The sequence below is a fragment of the Python bivittatus genome, unplaced genomic scaffold (assembly GCF_059951505.1).
Source record: "Python bivittatus isolate LINGU-HERP-01145 unplaced genomic scaffold, Pbiv_v1 ctg000480_np1212, whole genome shotgun sequence".
Lineage (NCBI taxonomy): Eukaryota > Metazoa > Chordata > Lepidosauria > Squamata > Pythonidae > Python > Python bivittatus.
This window is the reverse complement of record NW_028277075.1, coordinates 28,663,725-28,687,588: the sequence shown is the minus strand read 5'-3', so window position 1 is coordinate 28,687,588 and position 23,864 is coordinate 28,663,725. Positions and strand designations below refer to the sequence as shown.

The following is a 23,864-nucleotide window of genomic DNA, read 5'->3' as shown; positions in this document are numbered from 1 at the left end:
TTATGAAAGCTGCAACTCCCCACAAACCTTTATTTGTTCACCCTCTCAACAGGCATTATTACAAAAAAGCACGGCTCTAATACGATGAATTAAGAGCTTTTTTTAAGGCAGGGAGTGCCTTGAAAACACTTTCCACTCTTTCTCTTCTCTAATAGGCTTAAATCTGTCACCATCTTATATGAAATTAAGGGAACCAATGCTCTTATTAATAAAAATTCTGTCAGATGAAAAATGTGAGCCATTTCTCTCTTAATCTGATTATATGCAGAATCCTACAAGGTTTTGTTTTTCAAAGAATAAGCTACTGCTCATTCAACTGGATTTAAATAACTGCTCATTCAACTGGATTTAAATAATTTAAATAATGGTTTCCATATTCTTATGAGCACTCTCTGGGGTTGGTTGTTAATTTATCAGACAGAGTCAAAAGAAGCTCCCCCCCCCGCATATACTTTGATTTGGTGCTGCCTGAAAAAGTATGAACCAAATAAAGAGGAGGACCAAGTTGGGGGGGGGGTAAAACTGAAACTACAAATGTGTCTATCATATTAGTTGAAGAGCAATGTTTGCAAAACTGGCATGTTCCCCTCTACTTAAGCTGCTTAAAGCTGCTTAAAGTAGCTAAAAACATTCTCAAGGCAAGAAAATCAGTAACAAAAAGTACACATTAAAAATGTGGAGAGGGTAGCAGCAGCAGCAGAAGTCAGTGCAAAGGAGAAGTATTCAGGAGATTCTGTCTGGAAGTCAGAAAGTGAATGTAATGGTTATGAGGGCATGACCGTGGGAGACAGGGCAAAGAGATGCAGCCAAGGGAACAGTCAGATAAAAGGCAGCTGAGCCCGTAGCATGAATGTGGGTGGGGCAAGAGGCTCAGAAGAGACCCTCCCTAGTTTCTTGGACTGTACAGGTAGTCCTCAACTTACGACCAAAATAGGGACTGAAAAATTCATCGTTAAGCAGGGTGATCATTAAGCAAAGCATCATGTGACTGCACCCAATTTTATGACATTTTTTGCAGTGGTCATAAAGCAAATCACTGTGGTCATTAAACAAATCACATGTTTAAGTGAATCATGCGGTTCCCCATTGATTTTGCTTGTTGGAAGCTGGCTGGGAAGGTTGCAAATGGTGATCACAAGACCCTGGGACACTGCAACTGTTGTAAATACATGCCAGTCACCAAGCACCCAAATTTTGATCACATGACCATGGGGATGTTGCAATGGTTTTAAGTGTAAGGACTGGCTGTAAGTCATTTTTTCCAGCACTGTCGTAACTTTGAATGGTCGCTAAACAAATGGCCGTAAGTCAAGGACTACCTGTAAAGGAGACGGGGGAAAAATGTACTTTCAGACTTCTACAAGATACAGTCAAGTAGAATTAGCTCATCTGGTCGTGTTTCCTGTCTGGTTTACCTTGTAAGGTTGGCATCAATCTTGCAAGTTGCATACTCCCTTCCAAAAAGACGAACTTTAGGAATGGCCTCCAATCCCCAGGGGTCTATGCTACCCGATGAACATTTAGCAGCAGTGTTGTTGCAGCACCAGCAGAAGGTAGATGCAGAGATGAACAATTTGCAAAATGCCATGCCAGTTGGGGCAGAATTTGCCTCAACCTCTGGCATCACAACAGCCTGTGGGCTGAGCTGCCTTTTATCTGACCATTCCTTTGGCTGCATCTCTTTGCTCTGTCTCCCAAGGTCATTCCCACATACCATTACAGTGAGCTTTTTTTGCCAGTCCTACCATGTTAGCTGCCCAGAGTTGTGTGCCACAAGATGGGTGGCCATATCAATCAAATCAAAAAAGGAGGGAGGGAGGAAGGACAGAAGGAAAGAAGGAAAGAAGGAAAAAGGAAGGAAGGAAAGAAGATTCAGAAGTGCTTTGGCTAGAGAAGTATGATGAAAAGTGAGACCTGAAAGGTTCTTGGCTTTTGGTTCTAGTTCTGGACATATAATGAAGTCCTACTTCTCTACTTCTCCTTACAGAATAGAAGGGCATCACTGGATCTAAAAACCCAGTATTCCATAACCAACTAGAATCATAACTGGAAGGGACCTTATAGTCATCAACTTCAACTCTTGGCTAAGTGCTGAAATCCACTAACTCATCCATGAGGCAGCCATTCAGACCTTGCCTGAAAATCTCCAGCCAAGGCGAATCCATCTGGGCAAAGTGATGCTTATGAAAGATGTCTATGTGGAGCCCACAAGCAGGGCACATGAATTGTAATAACACTTTATTCATTTAGAAAGGAAAATGCCAGCTTCAAAACATGGTTGTACCAGTACAGCTTACAAATACTTGCATTCTTTATGCATTTTCCAGCAACCAGTATATAAAATAAGTAATTGATAATCTAATATGTATGAATTTGCTTAATATCTTTTTACAGCTGTAATATTTGGTGGCTATCACTACAACCTGTGGTAATGAACTCCATTATTTGACTTTGTATTGCATGAAGTATTTTCTTTTCAACTACTGTATTTTTACTCAGAATCACTGCATGTCTACAAGAACAAAATAGAAATCTGATAATTTTTAAGTTGGTCAATTTGCAATGCCAGTCACATAGTTGTATAGTCACACTTTCTAATTATGCTGTGAGAATGCAAGAGCCTGCTTTATAATTCCCTACTTGGTGAAGTACCCAGACAATTCTGATTTATTTTATATACCGCTACTTCTGATGGACCAGTATGATTCCATTTCCTTGAATGTGGCAAAATTTTGTTTTACAGTTTGTAAAACCCGACATACCTTGATTGCCTCAATGATCTAGTTACAATTTTATGGGGTTTAAAAAATATATTTGAAATAGAAACTGTTTAATTGGTTTATTATCTTGTAGAATTCTGGTCAGTGACAGTAACAAAGAACTAGCTAGCTGTATTATAGAACTCTATTTGGTCGCAAAACAGTAAGTTTTAACTAACTGTTACATAACTAATTATCTAAATACTCCTAAAATAAATCAGACCATTATGTTCAGTATTAAGATTGAGAAAACAATTAGCAGAAAGATGTAGATTCACAGAATACTGAAGGGAAGCTATTTTTCAGAAGTTACCTATACTGACTGAGCTCAGAACGATATAATTTTTATCTTGTCCAAATCTCTGTGAACAGATTTAGATTCGTATTTTAGTCTTTTATGACAGAAAATGATTAATTTATTAATTCATATAATAGCACATTTTAAAAAATATTTCTAAACAATACTTTGTGAAGAAATGAAAATATCACAGTACAATTAAGGTTTAACAGTTTTATTCAAGTATGTGTGTTCTAATGTTGAGACAAGGCCTAGAATAGCATTACACTGTAATACAATGGTAATCTTAGCCATTGAACCAAGCCTGCTTGGCATCCTTGATTTACCTTTTTCCCCCCAATACATCCAGGGGAAAAAAAGAGAAAAGGAAATCAGCTTATTCAATTTAAATTTTGTTCTCTGGCATAAAATAAATTAAAACATATTAAAGATATACACATAATACATTGACAAAACCCAAAATACAATAAATTACACCAAATATAACCTGTCGGTGTATTAGCAACAGTGAAAAAAACCAGTCACTGAAGTCATTATTTTTAAACTCCAAAGGCATTAGGCTGCAACAAAAGCCTTTTTTTAAAAATAAAATTACTCTTCCTCCCTTTTCCTAACTTGCTGCTGAGCACAAGCAAAAAGGCAAATTTCCACATCACTTAACCACTATCACAAAATGAAGAACACAGAGTATTTAGCTTACAAAAACTGTAACATGAACTTGGGACAAAAACATACCTTCCTGTACTACTGCCTTTATAGCAAGATTTTAACAAACATAATAATTGGGATAGAAGCCCCAATAGATTTTATCATGCCGGACTGAATCAGAAGAAACCAAGAATCCAACTTCCTCTATAAGTTGCCATACAAAACATTTGTTATGTGTACCTAAACTAACATCAACCTAAAATGGGAGCATTCTACACCAGGGCATGCAAGACCACAGGAGCTAACCTGTGAAACACATCAAGCATGTACAATTATTCCACATGAGCAGAGTCTTTCAGTAAGACCGAATCAGAAAAAAGAATCCCGAGAAGGCTGATTATGACTATAGCAGGTAGGCTTTAGCTCAACTACAGTTCTAAATTCCAGCAGATATGGACTGAAGAGAGCTGATTTAATAGGCATCCTTGCTCCCTGCCCCATCTGCATTACATACAGTTAGATGTGGCAAGATATAAAAGAAGAAACAGATTACTTACTTGAAATTATTCTTGAAGTTGTCACATGCACAGTCAATATACAGGGTCTGCAACCGTGCACAGCAGTCTCCAGAACTTTGCCTACCAACCTGTTATATCTGTGCACATATATATCCCATCCTTGTGGAGGAGAGCCTAACTCTTTCAATGCATTGACAGGAGGGATGAGCAACTCTCTACTCAGCTCTTGGGAAAAAAAAAAAAGTTAAGAAATAAAACTAAGACCAACCTACTGCATAAATGAGTAAAGGTGTGATGGCACTGATAAACAATCAAAGTACATCCATTAGAAACATTTAATCTCAGATCTGGACAGCATACTAACATCTAAAGAATATTAGTACTTAACAGTGTGCTAAAATTCTGCTATTTTAGAGGGTAATAAGATGACCACGCTCTACCCTCACAGAAGAACAGTTTGCTCATACGTATGGAAGAGTATGAAATATTCATTTGGAAAACATGGAAAGCCTATGTGCCTATCCGTTCCCTGATGAGCCGGTCATGATACAAAATATCAGCTTTAGCATGTTGTGACAAGCCACATTTAGTTTGTGATGCCAAGAATCCCAGTTCTTCATAAAGAAGGATGCATATATGAGCAGTTCTTTCTAACCAACATATTTTCCTCCAGTGGACATCTGGATAACAAGTGTACTCCTGACATGAAAAAATAGGCATGAACAATTTGCATATTTATAAACAAAAGATGTGCAAATAATTTTGGAATTTTTCCCTAGCAAAGTGCAATACATGGTGGAATTGGGGAAATATATATGTTAATATTGTACTGAAGCACTGAAAAGCTGATGGTACAGTACTTCTTATGAGATATTGGTTAGTGGTAGGTATGGGAGTTGGAAATATTTTTTTAAAAAGCACTTCACCTTTAATAGTGGTATCTCCTTCTAGATTCTTTGCCTTCTCAGGCTACAGTTCTATGTGCACTTATTTATCTCATTGAAATCCACTGGTTTAACATAAACTGTAGGTAAGGGTGAAGTGTATGAGCCACTATGAGAATCTGAATTCTTCTTTCCTAGAATATTTCTCTGCTCATTAATATTTTGTGGCACACTGTTTGAATGATGAACTAGAACTGGGGAAAGCCAGGTTTAAATCTAATTTAGATATATAAATCTCACTAAGAGATCTTTGGTAAGTCACACTATCCATTGTTGCAAAGATATGGTGGATGGAATGGGAGAGGACAATGTACATTGCCCTGAGGTTCTTGGAGGAAAAGTGGAATTCAAATAAATCAGTACTGTACATGAAACAATAAACATGAAATTTGGGAATAACTGCCTTTTGGTAGGTTTGCTATTCTTAGAGTCAATTTTAGCAATGTGAACTATAAGGTTAATTGTGCAGTTAGAGCGTGGAGCTCCTGAGGGCTTATGAACCGTTCAGTTTGTTTCAGCAACAGTCCCACATGCATGCTCAGACAATTAGGGGAGTCTCTCAAAATGGCTGCACTGAGAATTCAACAGGATGCAACACTTACATGTTTTGAGCACTGAATCTGGAGGGTGCTTCAGTTACTTCATGAAATGTCCCTCAAAATGATTTTGCACAGTCCTCATAACCTGCATCCTCAGCGTGTCCCCGAAGTTCCAATTGCTCTATAGCAGCTACTTCATTAAGGCCATATCAAATCCCTTTCATTTGTTTAAAAAATGGAATTGAGACAAGACCAAACATGATTATGATGAAAGAAAGTCCGAACCACTACCAGCAGCTTAGGAATTGTCTAGCCTAGGCTTGCCAATGCTTATAACTGGAACACTACAGAGGTGAAATGCTAGGCATACAAAACAGCAGCATTTGATCCTAGCAAGATATAAGCCATTGCACTAGACTACATAAGTGTGCAAGTGCTTTTCCACGCTGATTGTTAAGACTGTATTCTCTAGGCCCAGCTAGATGAATAAACTGATACGGAACTAGTTCAAGAGTTACCTAGCCTATACTTTATAACAAAGAGAGAGCTTTTTCATCGTATGTAACTTATCTTAACATAAAGTATATTGTCTACTTCTATTGAGGGCATAAGTTCCCACTTGCACAGTAAGTCTACACTTCTGTTGCATGAGGTAGCTATTAGTACAGATGGAGAAACTGAGGCACATATGGCAAACTGAATTGCCCAATGTCATACAAGAAGCTGGTGGCACAAGCAAAATTAAACCTGAATTGTCAGAATTCACGTTTAGTTTTTAGGCAACAATGGTGCCAAAAATTTGTATAACATTCTTCACAAGCGGCCAGCTTATGGTTCAAAGTAAGGAACTGTAGCCACTTATTATCAAAAAAACAAAACAAAACAAAATGAAAACAAATCAAAATAGTTACAATAGGGAGAAAACATCCCAGAAACTGAAGTTACATGAACAATAGCCTAGGAGTATTGGAGGAGTTATAGTTTTTCCAGATCTTTTTAAAAACCAAGTATTGTAGCAGCTGAAATTAAAAAGTGAGAAATAGACCCACTCACAGAACAATATGGGAGTAGGAGATCCATGCATGTTGCTTGCCTTACACAGCTAGCTAAATGGTATCAAAAACTTTAGACGCCTAATCAGAAGTTTAGGTGAAAAAAGGGCATATTCCGTTAGCAACTTTTTCATGCAAAATATTGCCAAAATCTGTGCAAGGAATGCAGAATTCTATATATGATTTTTCATTGAATTACATTACTTTCTAATTGCAATACAGCCTGCAATTTTGAAGAGGTAAAAGTGTTTTTCCATGATTGGGTTAGATCAAAGTACCACAGTATCCCATTCTTCCACTTTCACTATCAGAGCCTCCCCACTACATACACCCCACTGGTGGATCTGCCCTGATATAACCCTGCATCCATTTACCCCCAACACCTGATTCCAGGAGCTATAACATAAGCACCTCTGAAACTCAAGGCTCTCTACCTCTCAATAGACATCATTAAATATAGTTGAGTGAGTGCTTTAGATGACATTGGCAAGTTCAGTATTTATGAAGAACCAATCCCCCAGAGTCAGCTGTGGGGGTCAAGGGGGGCAAATGATAAAAGGTGTGTCATGATTTTGTAATAGAAACTTTGCCCCTTTTGTACATGAGTTATACTGCATGCAGATATGTAAGGGGCAGAGCTTGCATTATGGTGTCAAAACACACATTTTGTCATCTTGACAAAATACTGGTTTCCCACAGATAGCCCAGAATCCCCCACACCCACAGTATTCAGACTCAAAGAAGTGTCATATGCATACAGAGAAGGAGGAGGAGAAGCAAAAGAAGCAAAAGTTAGTTTAGAGCACTAAGAGAGAAAAGTCACATGAAGCGTGACAAGAGTGCTGGTGCAGGCACACTTTTACATAATTTCCTGCAGTTTAACAGTGTGTAAACACTGATGTCTATTTTTGCAAGTTATCATTGTATTCTTGAAGATCAAGAACAGAGGCTTAGATATATCGCATTGCTTGTTGCAGTTTAACACTGTAATGAAGAGACAAGGAGGGCTATAAGAAACCCCAGAAAAAGAGTCAGCAACTCTGTGTAGCTTAGCCACATGCAGCTATAAAAAACTGGGCTCCCCAAACCAGTTCTGAGGTGGACCAAGAAATGTGATATGGCCTCAGCACCAACTTCCTACTTTACCTGTTTTGAAAGTGCATTCTTAGTGCAAGAAGTAGAACTGAAGCTAAAAGGAGCTTACCAACCCCTTGTGAATTTCATGCTAGGACCAAAATTCTTGCTTGAGTTCATATGCTGCAGGTTTATGCGTTCTGAGTTCTGTTCTGCATAACGGCACTGTGCTGTCCTGACTCTGACCTTCAACGTCCATGTCCAGCAGTGTCCGTTCCTCTTCAGGCAGTCTGGCATGAAAAGAAAGCAGTGTGGACTGCTCTTCAACAGTGCTGCTACTGCTGGCAAAGCAGGAATCCAGGTTACTGGGAGTTTCAGTACTGGAGCTATTAGCAGAGGACTCACCCCTAGCCTTACTTGGGGATACAAACCACCAGGGATCAACTCGCTGCCTGTTAGCTGAAGGGCGTGGCCTAGGTAGGAATTCCAAGGTCTTGGGTCTCTCCAGCATGGAATCCTGTTGAGCACTATAACGCCTGGGGGTTGGAGGGAAGATGAGGTTGGGATCTGGCAGTCGAGGGACTTCATTTGGACCCTGACTTGGACTGGGAGTTTTTATTATACCTATTCTCTCACCAGGAAAAAAAAAAATCACAAACAGAAGAAAGGAAGGGGGAGAGAGAGAAGAAAGAGAAACCAACCAGTTAGACAGCACTGATGAAATGAGGCACTGGGATCATTTAGTAAATAAAGGGTGTATTAGACAGAGGGATGATTCAGTTCACATAGGAGCTGCAGTGATCGTCATGCTGATCCCTGCAAATTTGTATGGCAAATGCAAGTATAAGAACGCAGTGACCAGTCACAAGGTTGCCATATACCCAGCATGCAGTTCTGTGTCTCCTTTGCTGGGATTATCTTTCCGATATTGACAACTTAGGGCTAAATTCTAAAATCAGCTTTATGGGTGGGAAAGTCAGAGAACAACACATAAATATTTAAAAACAAGAGGTTCCATTATTGTTTTAGATAAAATGGAAGATTGCTTTTATGAGGCTAAATTTGCCTCAGTGCTTTAGAACTGTTTGGAACAAATTTTTATTTATGAAGATATAATACATTTCTTTGGCTACAACTTTGCAGCGATTAGCCACTGCTTTAACTTTAACAAAAGCAATCTAAAGCAAAAAAAAAAAGAAAAAAAAGTGACATTTATCTCCTTAATTCTTACCGGCTCTAGATACTGCATCTAGATTTCAGGGTAGTAAGCAGGTTTTATGGTTAGAAGGTGGAGCTTTTGCTCAGAAGCTCAACTTTTAGCAATAATTTCACAGTTCAGATGGGGCTTCCCCAAAACAAAGATACAGTGTCTACCTATAATTAGCCTATGGGTCACTTGAAGTTTAGATTGTTGCTTAATTATATTTGGAAAGTGATGCAGCTTAATAGTATGCATTAAGTATATTTCTTATTAGTATTTATTTGCATTTTATTTATATTAGAATTCAGTAGGATACAAGTTATGTAAATAATAGTGATTCTATCATGTATTATTTAGCATCCTATCTGACCAAGTGCACAACAGGACTGTGAAGATTCAAAAGGAAAAAAAAAAGGCTTTGGAAAGACCCTCACATAGCACTGGGTGGCAACACCTTAAATCAAATATGTCTTTTCCTGGGACTGCTTTGCAGCTGCAGAGAACAGGTCCTGGGAAATGGCATTATTACTTTAAGGCACAGCCCACAAGTGCTACCTGAGTGCCTCCATGCCCTCTGAAATACCTCCTTCTCTTGGAAACCAAAGTGCTACACAGCCCTAATATCTAGCATATTGATACAGTTTGGAATGGAATAACTGAAATAAAGCACTTTAAAAAAAGACAACAAAGAAATGGAAGAGATTTAGCTTGGGATCTCTCTCAGTTATAGAAACAGGACTTTTTTCTCCTAAATTGATTACATCCGGATCATATATTGATGAACTCTTCAAAAACAAAAGAGCTACTTCTTTTCAACTGCAACTGTAATCAATTTAAAAAATATATTTTAAAAAATAGTATCAACACTGAAGTTAAGAGCATGCTTACTTTTTCCTTAAATACAGGAAGTATGCAGTTTTTTCTCTACCTTAGTAATATACCTAAAATAACTTCAGAATATAACCAAGTTATGATATAAATTTTATACAATGAAACCAACTGATAGCTATAGCTTTCAAATGGAAAAAAAATAATATTTTCTGAGAAGATGAAGCTTCCATTTGATCATAAACCTGTGTTATTGTAATATGCATTTTAATATATCTTAAGAAAATAGGGCAAAACTAGGGTAACACAGTACTGTTTGCATGGGCATGGCAATGAACCTTCTAAATATAAGTATATTTGCAATCTTAAAAATTGTAAGTTAAAAATGCTGCCATTATTATTATTATTATTATTATTATTATTATTATCTGGAGAGAACAAATTTTTGCTAAACTCATCAGCCATAATACATTCCAAACTAGCAAACAACTTTGGGACTTTTACAATGTAGTTGTGCCAAAGAATGAAATGGCTCCCTTGAGATTTAAACAAAATTGTGGGTGACCCCAGGAGGTCCAATAATTTCATATTGCTTTTAAGACAATATATTAAGAAGCCAAATACATATTTCTGCCACAATAAAATATATGTACATTCATCATAACTGATAAAAGAATCTGAGTAATTTTTAGTGCTACTTCTTGGTTATATTAACTCAGTATGGTTAATTCACAAGAGAATTTTATCTTTTGGCAGGAAGTAGATTTCAGGAAGAAAAAGAAGCAATTTTCAGTAGAAGAAAACACTGGGAACACTAAAGAAGAGATGGAATACAGGTAGTCCTTGCTTAACGACCACAACAGGGACTGGAAAATACAGAGTGGTTAAGCAGAGTGGTCATTAAGCAAGGCATCAAGTGACTTCATCCGATTTTACAACTTTTTTGTGGCAGTCATTAAGTGAATCTCTGCAGTCATTACATGAATCATGTGGTTGTTAAGCAAATCACATGGTTCCCCATTGATTTTGCTTACCAGAAGCTGGCTGGGAAGGTTGCAAAAGGCGATCATGTGACCCCAGGATGCTGCAACCATTGTGAGAGCTGGTTGCCAAGTGCCCGGATTGTGATCACGTGACCTCAGGGGTACTGTGACGGTCATAAGTGTGAGGACTGGTTATAAGTAGCTTTTTTCAGCGCCGTTGTAACTTCGAACGGTCGCTAAACAAATGGTTGTTAAGCAAGGGCTACCTGTAATAGAAGAGTAGATGTAGGGTTTCCTTTTACAGCATAGGAAAATGTGTGCAAGAAGTAAAAATCATACTAAAAGAAAGCAAAGTAGGAAGGGAAGCTAGAACTAGAAACTACAAGAAAAAGATAAAGCTGCAAGTATGAGGAAAGATTAAAAGAGATCAGATAGAAGTTCTCTTCTTTCCTTCAGCACCTCTGAGAGTCTTCTCTACTGCTCAGTCTGTCTGCCCCAAAATAGGTTATTTTTGTCCTTCAGTCTTATTTCAGAATCAACAACCCCAGTTTCTATTGCAGCAAGAGAAATTCAGTGGCAAGGACATTTATGTTCTCACTTTGTATGGAATATAAAAATGAAGAAGGAGAACTTACCTGCTCCCAGCACTCCTGTTGGAGAATTACTGGAAGAATCTGCATTGGAAACAAGATCAGACAGTTTTATGGCACCATCAGAGGGAGTGCGCCTATGCTTCTGTTGCTGGGCTTCAGAAGAAAGAGTCACATGTGTAGGTGTCAAGGACTGGTTGGGATTCTGTTTGAATCTCTCAACTCGGATATTAACTAGTGGGTTACTAACTATTGGTAAGGGAGCCTTCACTGTCACAGGACTAACAGGCATCTCATATACCACAATTTCATCACTGTCTGAATGAAGTAAGGAACGGGTAGAGTTACATTCAGAAATTGAAGACAAAGAGAGTAGAGTTAGAGAACTGGATGGCTCGCCCAACAAGAATGTGGGTTCCTCTTTCTTGAAGACCTTCCTTGAAGGTGGGCTTGTACTCCTCCGAGAGAGACCAGCCCGTTGGAAGATGCTTTCACGCTTCTTCTTTTCTTCCTTGGACACGTCCTGATCTTCCTGGGTTAGCAGCTGGCACTTGCCAGCCTCCAAAAGGTCAAAGCCTAGGCCAGCAGCAGCCAGCACAGCCCCACAGCCTAGAAAGGCCAGCTGACACTGTTTATACTGGGAGCCCCCACGTTTGAGGCTGTTGGTGGGAGTTAGCTGAGGAGTGCTTGTGGAAGAGTTCATAGGAGTAGTCTCTTCATTAGGATCACTGGACTGGGCATCCCAATCGTCGTTCTTCTGAAATGGGATGCAGAGGTATGATTGGTTAAATCCAGGGGACTGCTGCACCTTGCTTTCTCTGTCATTCAAAGAATCATTGTCTTCATTGTCTGAAATACAGATGCACACACAAAAAAGCCTTTTAACATTTATATTATAAATATGTATTGGTTAACTTTGCCATGTGTATATATCTTAAAACACAGTAATACAATAGAAAATTGAGTTTGAATTTTAATACAGTACAGAATATTGAAACTCTGTCCCAAAGAGGTGCTGCAAATGGGTACTTTTCATTTTACAAATCCTCTATTCTTTCTTATGCAACTATACTGGCTCAAATATTTTTTTAAAGATATACAGCAGTTCTAAGAAAGTTGTGTTTTGCAGATGGTTGTCTAGGACGGAGGTGATATTCAACCTGTTCTGGATAAGGCTGAATTCCCCACAATGAATCTGAACTATAATATGTAGTGCTAATTGATCCAAGTTTGTTGTGGGAAGTTAGGAACACACTGGACCTGTTGTTTTGGCTACATTTCCTGGAAAGAAATAATAATAATGAGCTGTATGTTGGTAAGCTCCGGATTTGATTTAACATAATATGCACAGGGCTGTCACTAAAATACAGCCACTAAGCTGCAAAAGGGAATTAGCTTCTGAAATCACATGCTGCCATCTTGAAAAGCTTCATTTCCTATTAGTTTAGTTTCTGTGCACAATTCAGAGGCTTTTGTTAAAAGCCAAAAGGATGTTTTGGATTGTTTGTTCTATATTAAGATCTTTGTTCATGTTTCTTTTCCAAGGACCCCAAATTTCTAGCTAATGTGATAGTTCTGGAGGGATGGGATTGCTAAATATGTCCCAACTTGGTCAGTGAGGTAAACAAACATGCTATGGGGACTCTTTTAAAAAAATCATTATAAAGATATTTGAGAGGCTTTTGTTTCTTTATCACAAATGGTGAAATAAAGCAACATGCTATTCATTTAATACATTTAACATGTACTTTACCCATCTCTATTAGGCTTGCAAATCCAGGAAAAGGGACTATTGTTCGCTGGAATTTTCCAAGATTTGGAGCACTAGAAGACCAGTGTCTAGCGCCATCTGCCAGGGACTTTAGGCTAAAATATGGAGAAGAAAAAAAAAAGTATAAATGCAGGAGTTTGCTTGCTTCCTTCTGTCCATTTTTATTACTTGACACTCTATAGATTAAACATTAAAATTATCTGATGTTCTTAGATTATACATTAAAAATAAGGAAATTCACTTCAGTTACCTATTTAAACACATGAGATTATCATCAGCATCAGTTCTTAGAGCAATCCACAGTTATGAGAACAAACACTTAGTAAAATTGAACAATAAAATAATACAAAGCCATAGACACAACCTCAACATAATTTGTCAATAAAAACCCAATTTAATATTTATTTATTTCAGTCAACCAGCATTGATGCTGCTGCTGCTGCTGCTGCTGCTGCTAACTATTCAAGATTTTGGAATGCCTAAACAAATTAAAACATCTACTTGGGACAAAAAAGAGTGGCACTAGGCTATAAGTGAGGAAGAAATGTTGCTATACATTTGTAGATGTAGAAAGAATAGGATAAAGTGAACAGGCTTAAATTATGGAACATTTTGTGTGAAAGTTAAATTTAAGGTTAGTTGTTGAATGCAATAAGAGTAGTATAAGATGAAAATAAAACATGCGTGAGAATAAATGGAATGCTTAATCAGTACATCTCAGTACTGAGAGGGGAATAAAACAAGGACATGTGATATCCCTCTGATTATTTAACATATTTATGGATTAATGGATAAACGAATAAGGAAAATTCATGTTAATGCTAGAGATGTGTTGGTTGGGACATACATGTGCATGTACTTTTTTATGAAAATGAAGTCATGTTGTTGGCTGAGAATCTGAATGATTTGTAGCCAAAGATTATATGATGCAATGAAGAGCATGGATCTGAAAATTAATATATCAAAAATCAATACAGCTTTGTTGACAGGGAAAATGGACTTAAATGCTTATTTATTGAATTAATAATTTGCCTTTTCACTAAAGAAGTGCACTTAAGGTCACTAGCAAGATTTTAAAAATAAAATAGTTAAAAAGACAATTTAAAATATTTTGAAGGCACCATTACAATGCAAATTAACAGTTAGCACCTATCTAACTGAACAGCCAAATCAGCTTATATGTCAAGTAACTGGCATTCCACAGCACAGGTAGTCCTCGACTTACGACCATTCGTTCAGTGACCATATGAAGTTACAACAGCATTGAATAAGGGGACTTATCACCCATGCCCAAAATTATGGCTACTGCAGTGCCCCCATGGTTACATGATCAAACTTCGGGTGCTTGGCAGCCTGCCTGCACTTATGATCGCAGGGGTGCTGCAACTCCCCCCACCTGCCCATCTCCCCCTCATCTATGCCCTATTGGCCACCTGCTGCCCTGCGCTCCGCTGCCCCAGCTGCCCTTCGCCGTCTTCTTGCTCTCACTGCTGACAAGGCATGCCTGGCCTGGCTGCTGGGCGATATGGGACTGGCTTCGTGCAGCGGAAAAAAAAATGCACAAAGCACCTTAAAGCATGTCATAGCTCCCCTTTGCACCATTCTCCTGGGCTGTACGGGGCTGGCTTTGCGCTGCGAAAAAGGGGGGGGGAGCTAAAAGCAGCCTTTCCCCCCTTTTTTTGCAGCACAAAGCCAGTCCCAGCCCTGCTCTGGAACTCTTTGCAAATTTCCCTATCTCAAGAATAATTTCCCTATCTCATGAATAATACATATACATATACTGTACATATACATATACATATACATATACATATACATATACATATACATATACATATACATATACATATACGTGTGTGCCTTCAAGTCAGTGTTAACTCCTGGCAACTGCCTGAACTAGTCCTTGCAGTTTTCTTGGCAAGATTTTCAGAAGCGGCTTGCCCTTGCCTCCTTCTCAGGGCTGAGAGAGAATGACTGGCCAAGGTCACCCAGCTGGCTTCGTGCCCAAGATAGGACTAGAACTCACAGTCTCCTGTTCCTAGCCTGATGCCTTAACCGCTACACCAAACTGGCTCTCTCTATACATACATACTGTATGCCCCCACAAACATACATTCACACATACACTGAACATTCATGACACAGTAGCAGATGCGTTTCTTACCCATCCTCGCTTGATGTTAGCTCCTTATTGCAAAGTGAACCTGGGCCCCACGTCCGACCCTTTTTCTTCTGCCCTCTTTTTTCTTCTTCTCCTTCCTCATCTTTCTGGAATACAGAGCTGCGTCCCCATGTTTTGCTGCTTTCACCAGGGGTTACTAAAGGTGAAAGGCAGGATTAGGGAAAGAAAAAAGCAAACATCATGCAGAAACACTGCAGTAGGTAATACTTTGTATATTATAAACTATGATGAAGGACTTCTGTGAAAATTTAGAAACACAGAAGTTTAATTCTTCATAGATATTCTCACTAAGCTTTGCTGAGGAAAAGACTTTTCACAGAGAAGGCAGCCATTTGCTATCTCTTTTTTTCTTTCTCTCTTTTTTTATAAAGAGATGTACCTGTATATTGAAGGAGAGAACATTTCTCAGGCAAATAAAACTTAGTATCAAATAACACAAGGAATTAGCAAAAGATTGCTGCAGGAAGTTGAGAGAAAGAACTAATAGAGGATAGATACCCAAATATACGTATTGTGCTTTGCAAATGGAATAGGGGTGAAGCTTCAAATTCTCTTCCAGTTAAAGCCTCGGTTTGCTCTTTTTTTTAAAGAAAAATGCTGTAAACGTGGCCAACTACAGCCAAGGATGATAACTGCTTTATTTCTTCAAGAGAATTGCATCATGATCTCTATTCTTGATTAAAGGCCAGACAACTTTACATACATCTGCACCAGCTTGAAGAAAACAAAACCTAAATAAGACACCCTCTTCACTTCTGAAATATTATTCCACACTTGTGACAATTAATCATTCTTTTATTTGAAACTGATACCCTGGAATGGGGAAAAAACTTTTTTTAAAAAGCAAAACACATTTTTGTTATATCTGCATTAAGAGAGGTTGTGAAAATCATAGACCAATGTTGGACAATATAGTGACAGACAGAATAAGAACCAGAGACTGTATTTTAGATAAAATATAAGCGTTATAGATAGGTGCTTCATAGTTTGAGAAACATGTAGCCTACTTGTTCTGATGGGATATGCAGCTTGAGAATGCTCATAATATCATTACTGTTACTAGAAGTTAGGAAGCTGCTATTAGGGAGCATGATTAACTCCTTTGTCTGACAGACTACTTGTGGCTGTTCTTGGATAGGGGTAATGTAGTTTCAGTGATCTTCACGCTGGCAAACTCACACTTCATTATTATAATGTCAGACTGCTCCAAATAACAATAACAACAATTTAAATTTATATGCTGCCTGACTCCCAGTGACTTTGGGTGGTCTTTTTGGTCTGAAAGTAAAAACTAGTGCAAAATACAGCAGCAAAGTTACTGTGTGCTGTGTTTAGCCATTGCCAAATCATACTGCTGTTGAAAAAACTGCATAGATTACCAATTTGCTTTTAGTCAGCAAACTGATAAAGCTTTATACAACCTAGGACTAAAACACAAAATAGAATAATTTTTTACATACTGATTGGCTTGGCCACCATAATGATTGCCCTAGGCATTCCTGGTTATGTTACAATCTTTGAATATTCATTTGGCATCAGCCAGAAAGAACTCTGAAATGTTCTCATCCCAAAAATAAAATGTTCCAACTCTAACTCATATTAATAAATATTGTATTTGTTTAGATTCCAGTGTTTAGAGATTCATGACGACAGTTCTCATTTTCACCATTTACATTATATAATTATTTTACTTTACAATATATATTTATGTTGTAGTTATACTATTGTACACCATCTGCATTGGTTATACATGACAGATGGTATGTATGCATGTATGTATGTATATATACATTTTTAAATAAACAGATTAAAATAACTGTTTCTGTCCTGCCAAAAGTTAGACAGCTCTGTACCAGCTCTTACAGTTAACTTAGGTACTGTGTCCTGTAAGAAAACAAGTGACAGCTATGCATATCTATTTTTTAGGCCCATAGTGTTAGGGATAAAATGGCAGAAAGATGGAAGCAAGCAATCAGTCGTTAAAAACAAATTATAATGAACAACAACAGTGCCATCAAGATTAGCCATAAACAAAAGTCCTCAATATAGAAAGCAACATGATGTCTTTATTTAAAACAGGAACTGACTACTTCATATTAGCACTTGACATCTTTTATAAATTGCAGTTAAAATTTCTTACGCTGGATGGCTCTGAGCCTAGGAATGATAGTAGGGCTGGCAGGAGGACTGGCACAGTTGTTGATCAAGTTTTTTCTTTTATCCATGGTTGGAGATGCCTGCACGGTGAATTTGTGCTGGAAATCTGTTATGGAAGCAAATGTATGAAATACAGTCATTAGTGAAGTAATGCCAACATTGAAAAGATATACAGTGTAGTACTGTGTCATTCATATATACAGTCTGCTAATGCACTAGTATAATTTCGGTTGAGAATTTAGTATTAATTCTGCAACATTGCCAATAATTTAATAAGACACTATGTACTTTTAATTAATGGACTTTTTCACTGAAAAGGCTGCATCTAAGGTTAAATGCAGGCTTATGGTATCAATGGCCTGTTATATAAATGAATCGAATTTTTTGAAAAAAAAACTATAGGTGTCTGTTTTCATCTTAAAGCCCCTGTTTAAGTATTTACTCTACGAAGATTAGAGATTTGCTCCTTATTATTAGCTTATCATATCTATAAGTTGTCTATAGTAGGGTACTCTAAAAAGTCAAGATAAAGCAAAACAACTGAGCTCCTGTACCTTTAATAGTTGGAGTCTGTCTGTCTGTCTATCTCAGGATAAAAACATTAAAATTATATTTTTTTCAATTATTAAAATATGTTAGAGCCTTGTCCTCTTCTCTATCAAACATTGTGTAACACATGTTACACACTCAGATGAGTTGTTAATGAAACAGTAAAGTAATGGTTTTTCTAAAAGATACAGGGATGAATGATGTATTAAAATTCATCTCATGCTGTAGCTTCAATAAGCCAATTTGTTAGAGAGGAAGGAGAAGCACCACTTTGGTAGAAAAATGTTGCTAATTTTGTACAAGTCCCCATACCACAAACGCTTATTAGGGAAGTTCAACATTAAAGATTTTGTTCCAGCTCAATTCAGCAGTCTGGAAAATAGCTCCATTGGACTTGGACCAGATCAGATGCAGCCTATTTTAATTTTGGCTAAAGTCAGAAGTAAGTACAGAGATTAAGTAAACAGATTTTTTTCTGTGTCCCACCGATTACCACTGAAAAGTCACAAAAGTCAATAACATTTTAAAATTTTGACAGAACGTGATTTTATTTTGGGCAAAGCAGATCCTTTTGTGGAAATGAAGCCTAGGTAATGGGAACCTTTCAATACAGACTTTTTAAAAAATGGTACACTCCATAACATTTTTGGTTTGAGGTATTTGTAGACACAGTTGCCTCTTCTATGTGGATCAAACCTATTCCAATTTCAGATTGATACTGAGTTTTTTATAAATTTGGAAAGGTATGAAAAGGGTTTCTTATTCTTACCTATTGCCTAGTGATCAAGGTCTGTTCCTTAGTTAGAAACCTGCCAAATTACAGAAGATTTCTTTATGTTCTGATTTTCTTTAAAAAAAAAATAACACAGCAGCTGGCAGTACCTAGCTGATCTTGGCTGATCCCTAAAAACTAAATAGATTTGGATCTTGCTAGTACTTCGATGGGAGCCCACCAAAGAATATTAGGGCTATAGGCTTGACCAAGAAGTCTGAAGAAGGCTTGCCACTCTCACACTGTTGCCGAGAAAACAATATGGCTGGGCCTACAAAGTCTCCAGAAGTCAAGCTTGACTTGAAGAGTGTTTTAATTTTAATAAGATAATTATTCACACATACAATGTATTTTCAAGAATAAAAAAATAAGTCTGGAAGGAAGCAATAGTTACTTCATTTTGATTTGCTAAACGCACCAGAAGGAAGACTGATGTGATTGCCATCTTTCAACTTCAGCCGATTTTTCTTGAACTTGCCCATGCGTTTTCTCACCCGGGGCTTTTCCTGGCACAGTTGGTGGATGATTATGTTGAGTTCTCTTTCCAAAATATCGATTTCTCGCTCTGCCAACTCCTGCTCTCGTTGCCGTAGTAGTTCCTCATGGTTCTTCTGTTGAACGGCTGCTTGTTTTAACTCTTCTTCCCATGTCCGCAACTCCTACCAAAAAAAAAAAGTCCCAAACCAATCTAGAAATTGCAACAAAGTCAGTTAGGTCTATATTTCTGCAGCTTCTTTAAACTGCAAGGCTCAGAAAAGAAAACACAGTTTATATTTTGAATCTGTGCATGGTAATTAATTGATTTTCAATACATATTATTTGAATAATTAAAGTTCATCCATATGAATGGATTGCTTAATTTAAAAAAAAAAAAGAAATCAGAATACTGGTAAGTTTACCTCTAAAAGCAGCCAGTAATCCAATCTTCAAAGCAAGTACAGTCAAAAAAGAAAAACTAGAATAAATGTTCATACGTTGAGTGGGAATCAGATTGTCTAGCTTACTGTAAAATAACTAGACGAGTAACAAGAGAAAGCAGCAGTACTATTACTTTTCATCAAGCCTGTATTCATTGGACCACTTGTCTGAGCTGCAAAAATCCAAACCAGAGTTTTCTGTATTTCTTTTGCTGCCATCTAATGGTCATTCGGATTTTGCAGGCTAGCTACAGTAGCACTTTATTAAATAGCTCCAAGGATTAATTTGCAGATAAGAAAAAAGATATTTTACTTTAAATCTTTAGCTATATCTTTACCCAGTATCACTTTTTAAGTCTCATACCAAGTCCCTTTTAAACTTCTCTCATGTTACAGACTCTTGATAATTTTACTGTCATGAGCTTTTATTATTCTTTAATTTTAATTTGTTAAAATAGGAAGACAAGCTTTTTAATAGAATCACAGCAGTAGAAGGGGTTATTTAAGCCATTTAGTCTAGCCACCTGGACTTCCCCCAGTGGATTATTTACATATTCAAAAAGAGAACTTGAATGTGCGTGTGTATATAGATAAATAATAACTAAGTCAACTATATATTGATTTTTTAAAATTGATTATGTGCCATCAAGTTGTTTTTAATTCTTAGCGACCACAGATTTTCTCTATGACAGTCTGTCCCTAACCTGGTCTTTCAACGTACACTCATTACCACTTTAACTGAGTTCATCTACTTTACTGCTGGTTATCCTCTTCTTTTTCCTTCCACCTTTCCCAGTATTAGAGCTTTCTCCAGAGAGCTAGGTCTTCATATAATGTATAGGATAATTTGAGCCTGGTCATTTGTGCCTTAAGGGAGAACTCTGGGTAGATTTGTTTGATGATCCATGGGTTTGTTTTCTTGGCTGTCCATGGTATTCTCAGGAGTCTTCTCCAACACCAAAGTCCGAAAGCGTCAATACTTTCTATCTTGCTTCTTCAGAGTACAACTTTCACTTCCATAGTTTGTCGCAGGGAATACCATGGCTTGCACTGTTGTGATCTTTGTACATATACACACATCATAGCATTTGGATATTTTTTCCAAGGCCTTCATGGCTGCTCTACCAAATGCTAGTCTGTGGTTTATTTCTTGACTTGTAAAGGAAAAGAATTGTTCCTTTACTGTTGATGGTTGATCCTAAAAGGCAGAAACTATCCACCACTTCAATATCTTCATTGCCAGTTCTAAGGCTGGTTGTTCTACCTGTTGTCATTAGTTTGATCTTCTTTATATTTAATTTTAGTCCCCTTTTTTCACTGTGCTCCTTGATTTTTATTACTAGTGCTTGCAGATCCTTTTCATTTTTGGCTATAGGGTAGTATCATTAGCCGTTTCTTCCCCCAATGTCAAAACCACACTCATCTTCTTCCAATCAAGCTTCTTTTAGTATATATTCAACATATAGGTTGAATAAATAAGAAGAGAGTATATACCCTTGTTGCAGTCCTTTGCTGACCCAGAGCCAGTCTGTTTGTCATATTCTGTCCATACTGTGGCTTCTGATCTGTATATTGTTTTTCATGAGGACAATGAGAGGTTCTGGAATTTTTCTGAGCACATTCCATAGCTTGACATGATCGACACAATCAAAAGCCTTTCTATAATTAATGAAGCACAGAGTGACTTCTTTTTGATATTCTTTGGTTTTCTCAGTTATCCAGCGTACATCAGGAATAATGTCTCATATTTCTTGGCCTTTTCTAAAGCCAGCTTGAACACCTGGCATCTCTTTTTCCATGTAAGGCTCTAATCTGCATGTGTGTGTGTGTGTGTGTGTGTGTGTGCATACAGACACACAGACACAACTGATGAATAAAACTTTAAAACTTTAAAGGAGGAACAACAAAGAAAATGAATGTATATTACCTCTGCAATTATTAATCTAATAGTTAATCAATACTTTTTATAAATCTTTCATAATATCTTCTTTTATTTTCTGTTACAACTTAGCTTGTGCATAAAGACATTTATTCCAATTTTGTCATGCAAAGAATCAGTAATATGAAACAGACTATAATGATGCAAGGTCCTAGGTTTAATCCCAAGCATCTTCAGATAAAACTAGAGAGAATCCTGGTCTGGAATTTTGGAGACAAGGTAGATAATACAAAGACAGATGAACCAATGGTCAGACTGAGTGCAGGACAGCTTCCTAATCATAGGGAAATAGGATGCTTCAATTTACCTGCCATAGTAGATCTAGCTGCTGTCAAACTATCTCTGCCTTCATACAGAACCAGTCTTTTCACATAGCTTATATATTTAGGGCTATGTGTTTTATCATATCTGACAATGCCCTTATCTAGAATTATCTTTCATAATTTAATAATCCCTGAATAGTCCTAAAAGTATGGATACTGGCTGACTGCCTTGCTGTATTTTCCAGTTTTAGCTAGAACATATTTATCTAAAACAACTTTATTAAGGAACAAATATGCATTTCATTTTCTTAATTATTCAGTGTTAAGTTTTTGTCTCATTGAAAGTACAAAAGAATTCAGATTTAAGAAGTATAACCCTGTGTGTGTTGTAGAGAAATTTACTTTACTTGCAATGGATTCTGAGGCAGAAGTGGCTAATTGTCTATCAAGTAAAAGTATATTTCCAGCCTATTTACCTTTTCTTTGGCTCTGAGTTGGTCAAACATCTCCTGGATCTCAATTTTCCAATCTTCTTGCAGGGAATGAAAGGATTCTTTTGGCATTTCAAAGAAACCAGATTCCTCTATGTTAGTTAGTTTATTCAAAATATTGGCAAAAGACGGCCTTGAATGAGGATCAGTATTCCAACAATCTAAACAGGATAAAGACCAACAATCATGCTAATTCAGAAGCCACAACAGTATAGTATTTGCCAGGCTTTGCTAATGAACTATGCTTTTAATTACTAACATCCTATTCAATCAACTCAGTTCCCATTACATACTCAAATGTCCCCTTTTGTTTAGAATATATGTTGATGCAGGGGATTAGATATTTTCCCCTAGATGTGTGCCACTGCACCATGGAATCCCAAATTATCTAATTTTTAGACATTAGCAGGTTAGTGTTAACAACAATAACCAACATCCCCAATCCTATTTCTGGATTGTTCATATTTATTCTGACCCTTCTTCGACAATTTTTTAGAGGTTAAACTAATGTATATGCAAGTTTATAAATCCAGTTTATAGAACAGCTCCAAGTAACCATATTTGGAAAAGTCACTATAGTTTGCCTCATCATCTGTAATACTAAAAAGTAATTTTATAAATGTAAATCAATATTTTTAGAATGTTTAAAAAGATCTATGAACCTATATGTTACTATTCATTCAATGTCTCTCTCTTTCTATATATGACTTCAGACAATTCAATGCATATTTTAAATTATCTAACAAAAGTCAAAATAAATTTTGTAAATTGAACAAACCTATATAATAAAACAAATAGGTTCTTTCATTTCCACTTTGCCAGGCTATATAATAAGCAAAAACAGATTAAAATGTGGATTACTTGGGTACAAAATAGGAAGAGTCTTGACAATATAATTATCAGCAGTAATTTGCATTCCTGGATTATACTTACTTTTATTTTATCTTTAGAATTAGAATTCTAAAAATCCAAATAGCCTGGCAATGAAATGAGTGGAACTAACAGAATACTGAGCTATATAAAAGAGGAAGTCAGTTATACAAAACATAACAGCAGCACTTAATATTATTTGCCCATTACTATTTCAAATAGAAAGATGCTTAGTAAATCACAATTTTATTCAGCTACTAAATACTCACATTTTTATCTGTTGTATTTTACATTTGATAAAATGTTACTGTCTTCTGTTTTGTTGTTATTAAATTGTTGTGATTTACAATTATTTTGTGTTGCTAGAAGCCTTTTTTGGATATTTTTAATAGGAAAGTAGTATATAAATATTATTAAATGTAAAAACTTCAATAAATACAGCATAATTTTCATAAGATTTTGTGTATAACTTCAGATAATAAACTTACTATATAGGGAAGGAACCTCAGTAAACCAAAA

At 36.9% G+C, this 23,864-nt stretch overlaps 1 protein-coding gene across 2 annotated transcripts in view; it reads right to left on the bottom strand.

Annotated features, from left to right (window-relative positions):
* Positions 1-4,454: 4,454 nt before the first annotated feature.
* MAP3K9 (mitogen-activated protein kinase kinase kinase 9) overlaps positions 4,455-23,864 on the bottom strand; it is a 39,913-nt gene continuing 20,503 nt past the window's right edge. The window contains exons 5-11 of one of the 2 annotated variants that reach the window (XM_088145580.1): positions 22,461-22,636; positions 19,284-19,524; positions 17,528-17,650; positions 15,370-15,523; positions 13,188-13,300; positions 11,480-12,283; positions 4,455-8,173 (exon numbers count right to left, since the gene is read on the bottom strand). In XM_088145580.1, the coding sequence (XP_088001706.1) occupies positions 7,959-8,173; positions 11,480-12,283; positions 13,188-13,300; positions 15,370-15,523; positions 17,528-17,650; positions 19,284-19,524; positions 22,461-22,636 (1,826 nt within the window). In that variant the 3' untranslated portion in view covers positions 4,455-7,958. The remainder of the gene's footprint in view (positions 8,174-11,479; positions 12,284-13,187; positions 13,301-15,369; positions 15,524-17,527; positions 17,651-19,283; positions 19,525-22,460; positions 22,637-23,864) is intronic. The other variant, XM_088145581.1, reaches the window with a different exon arrangement.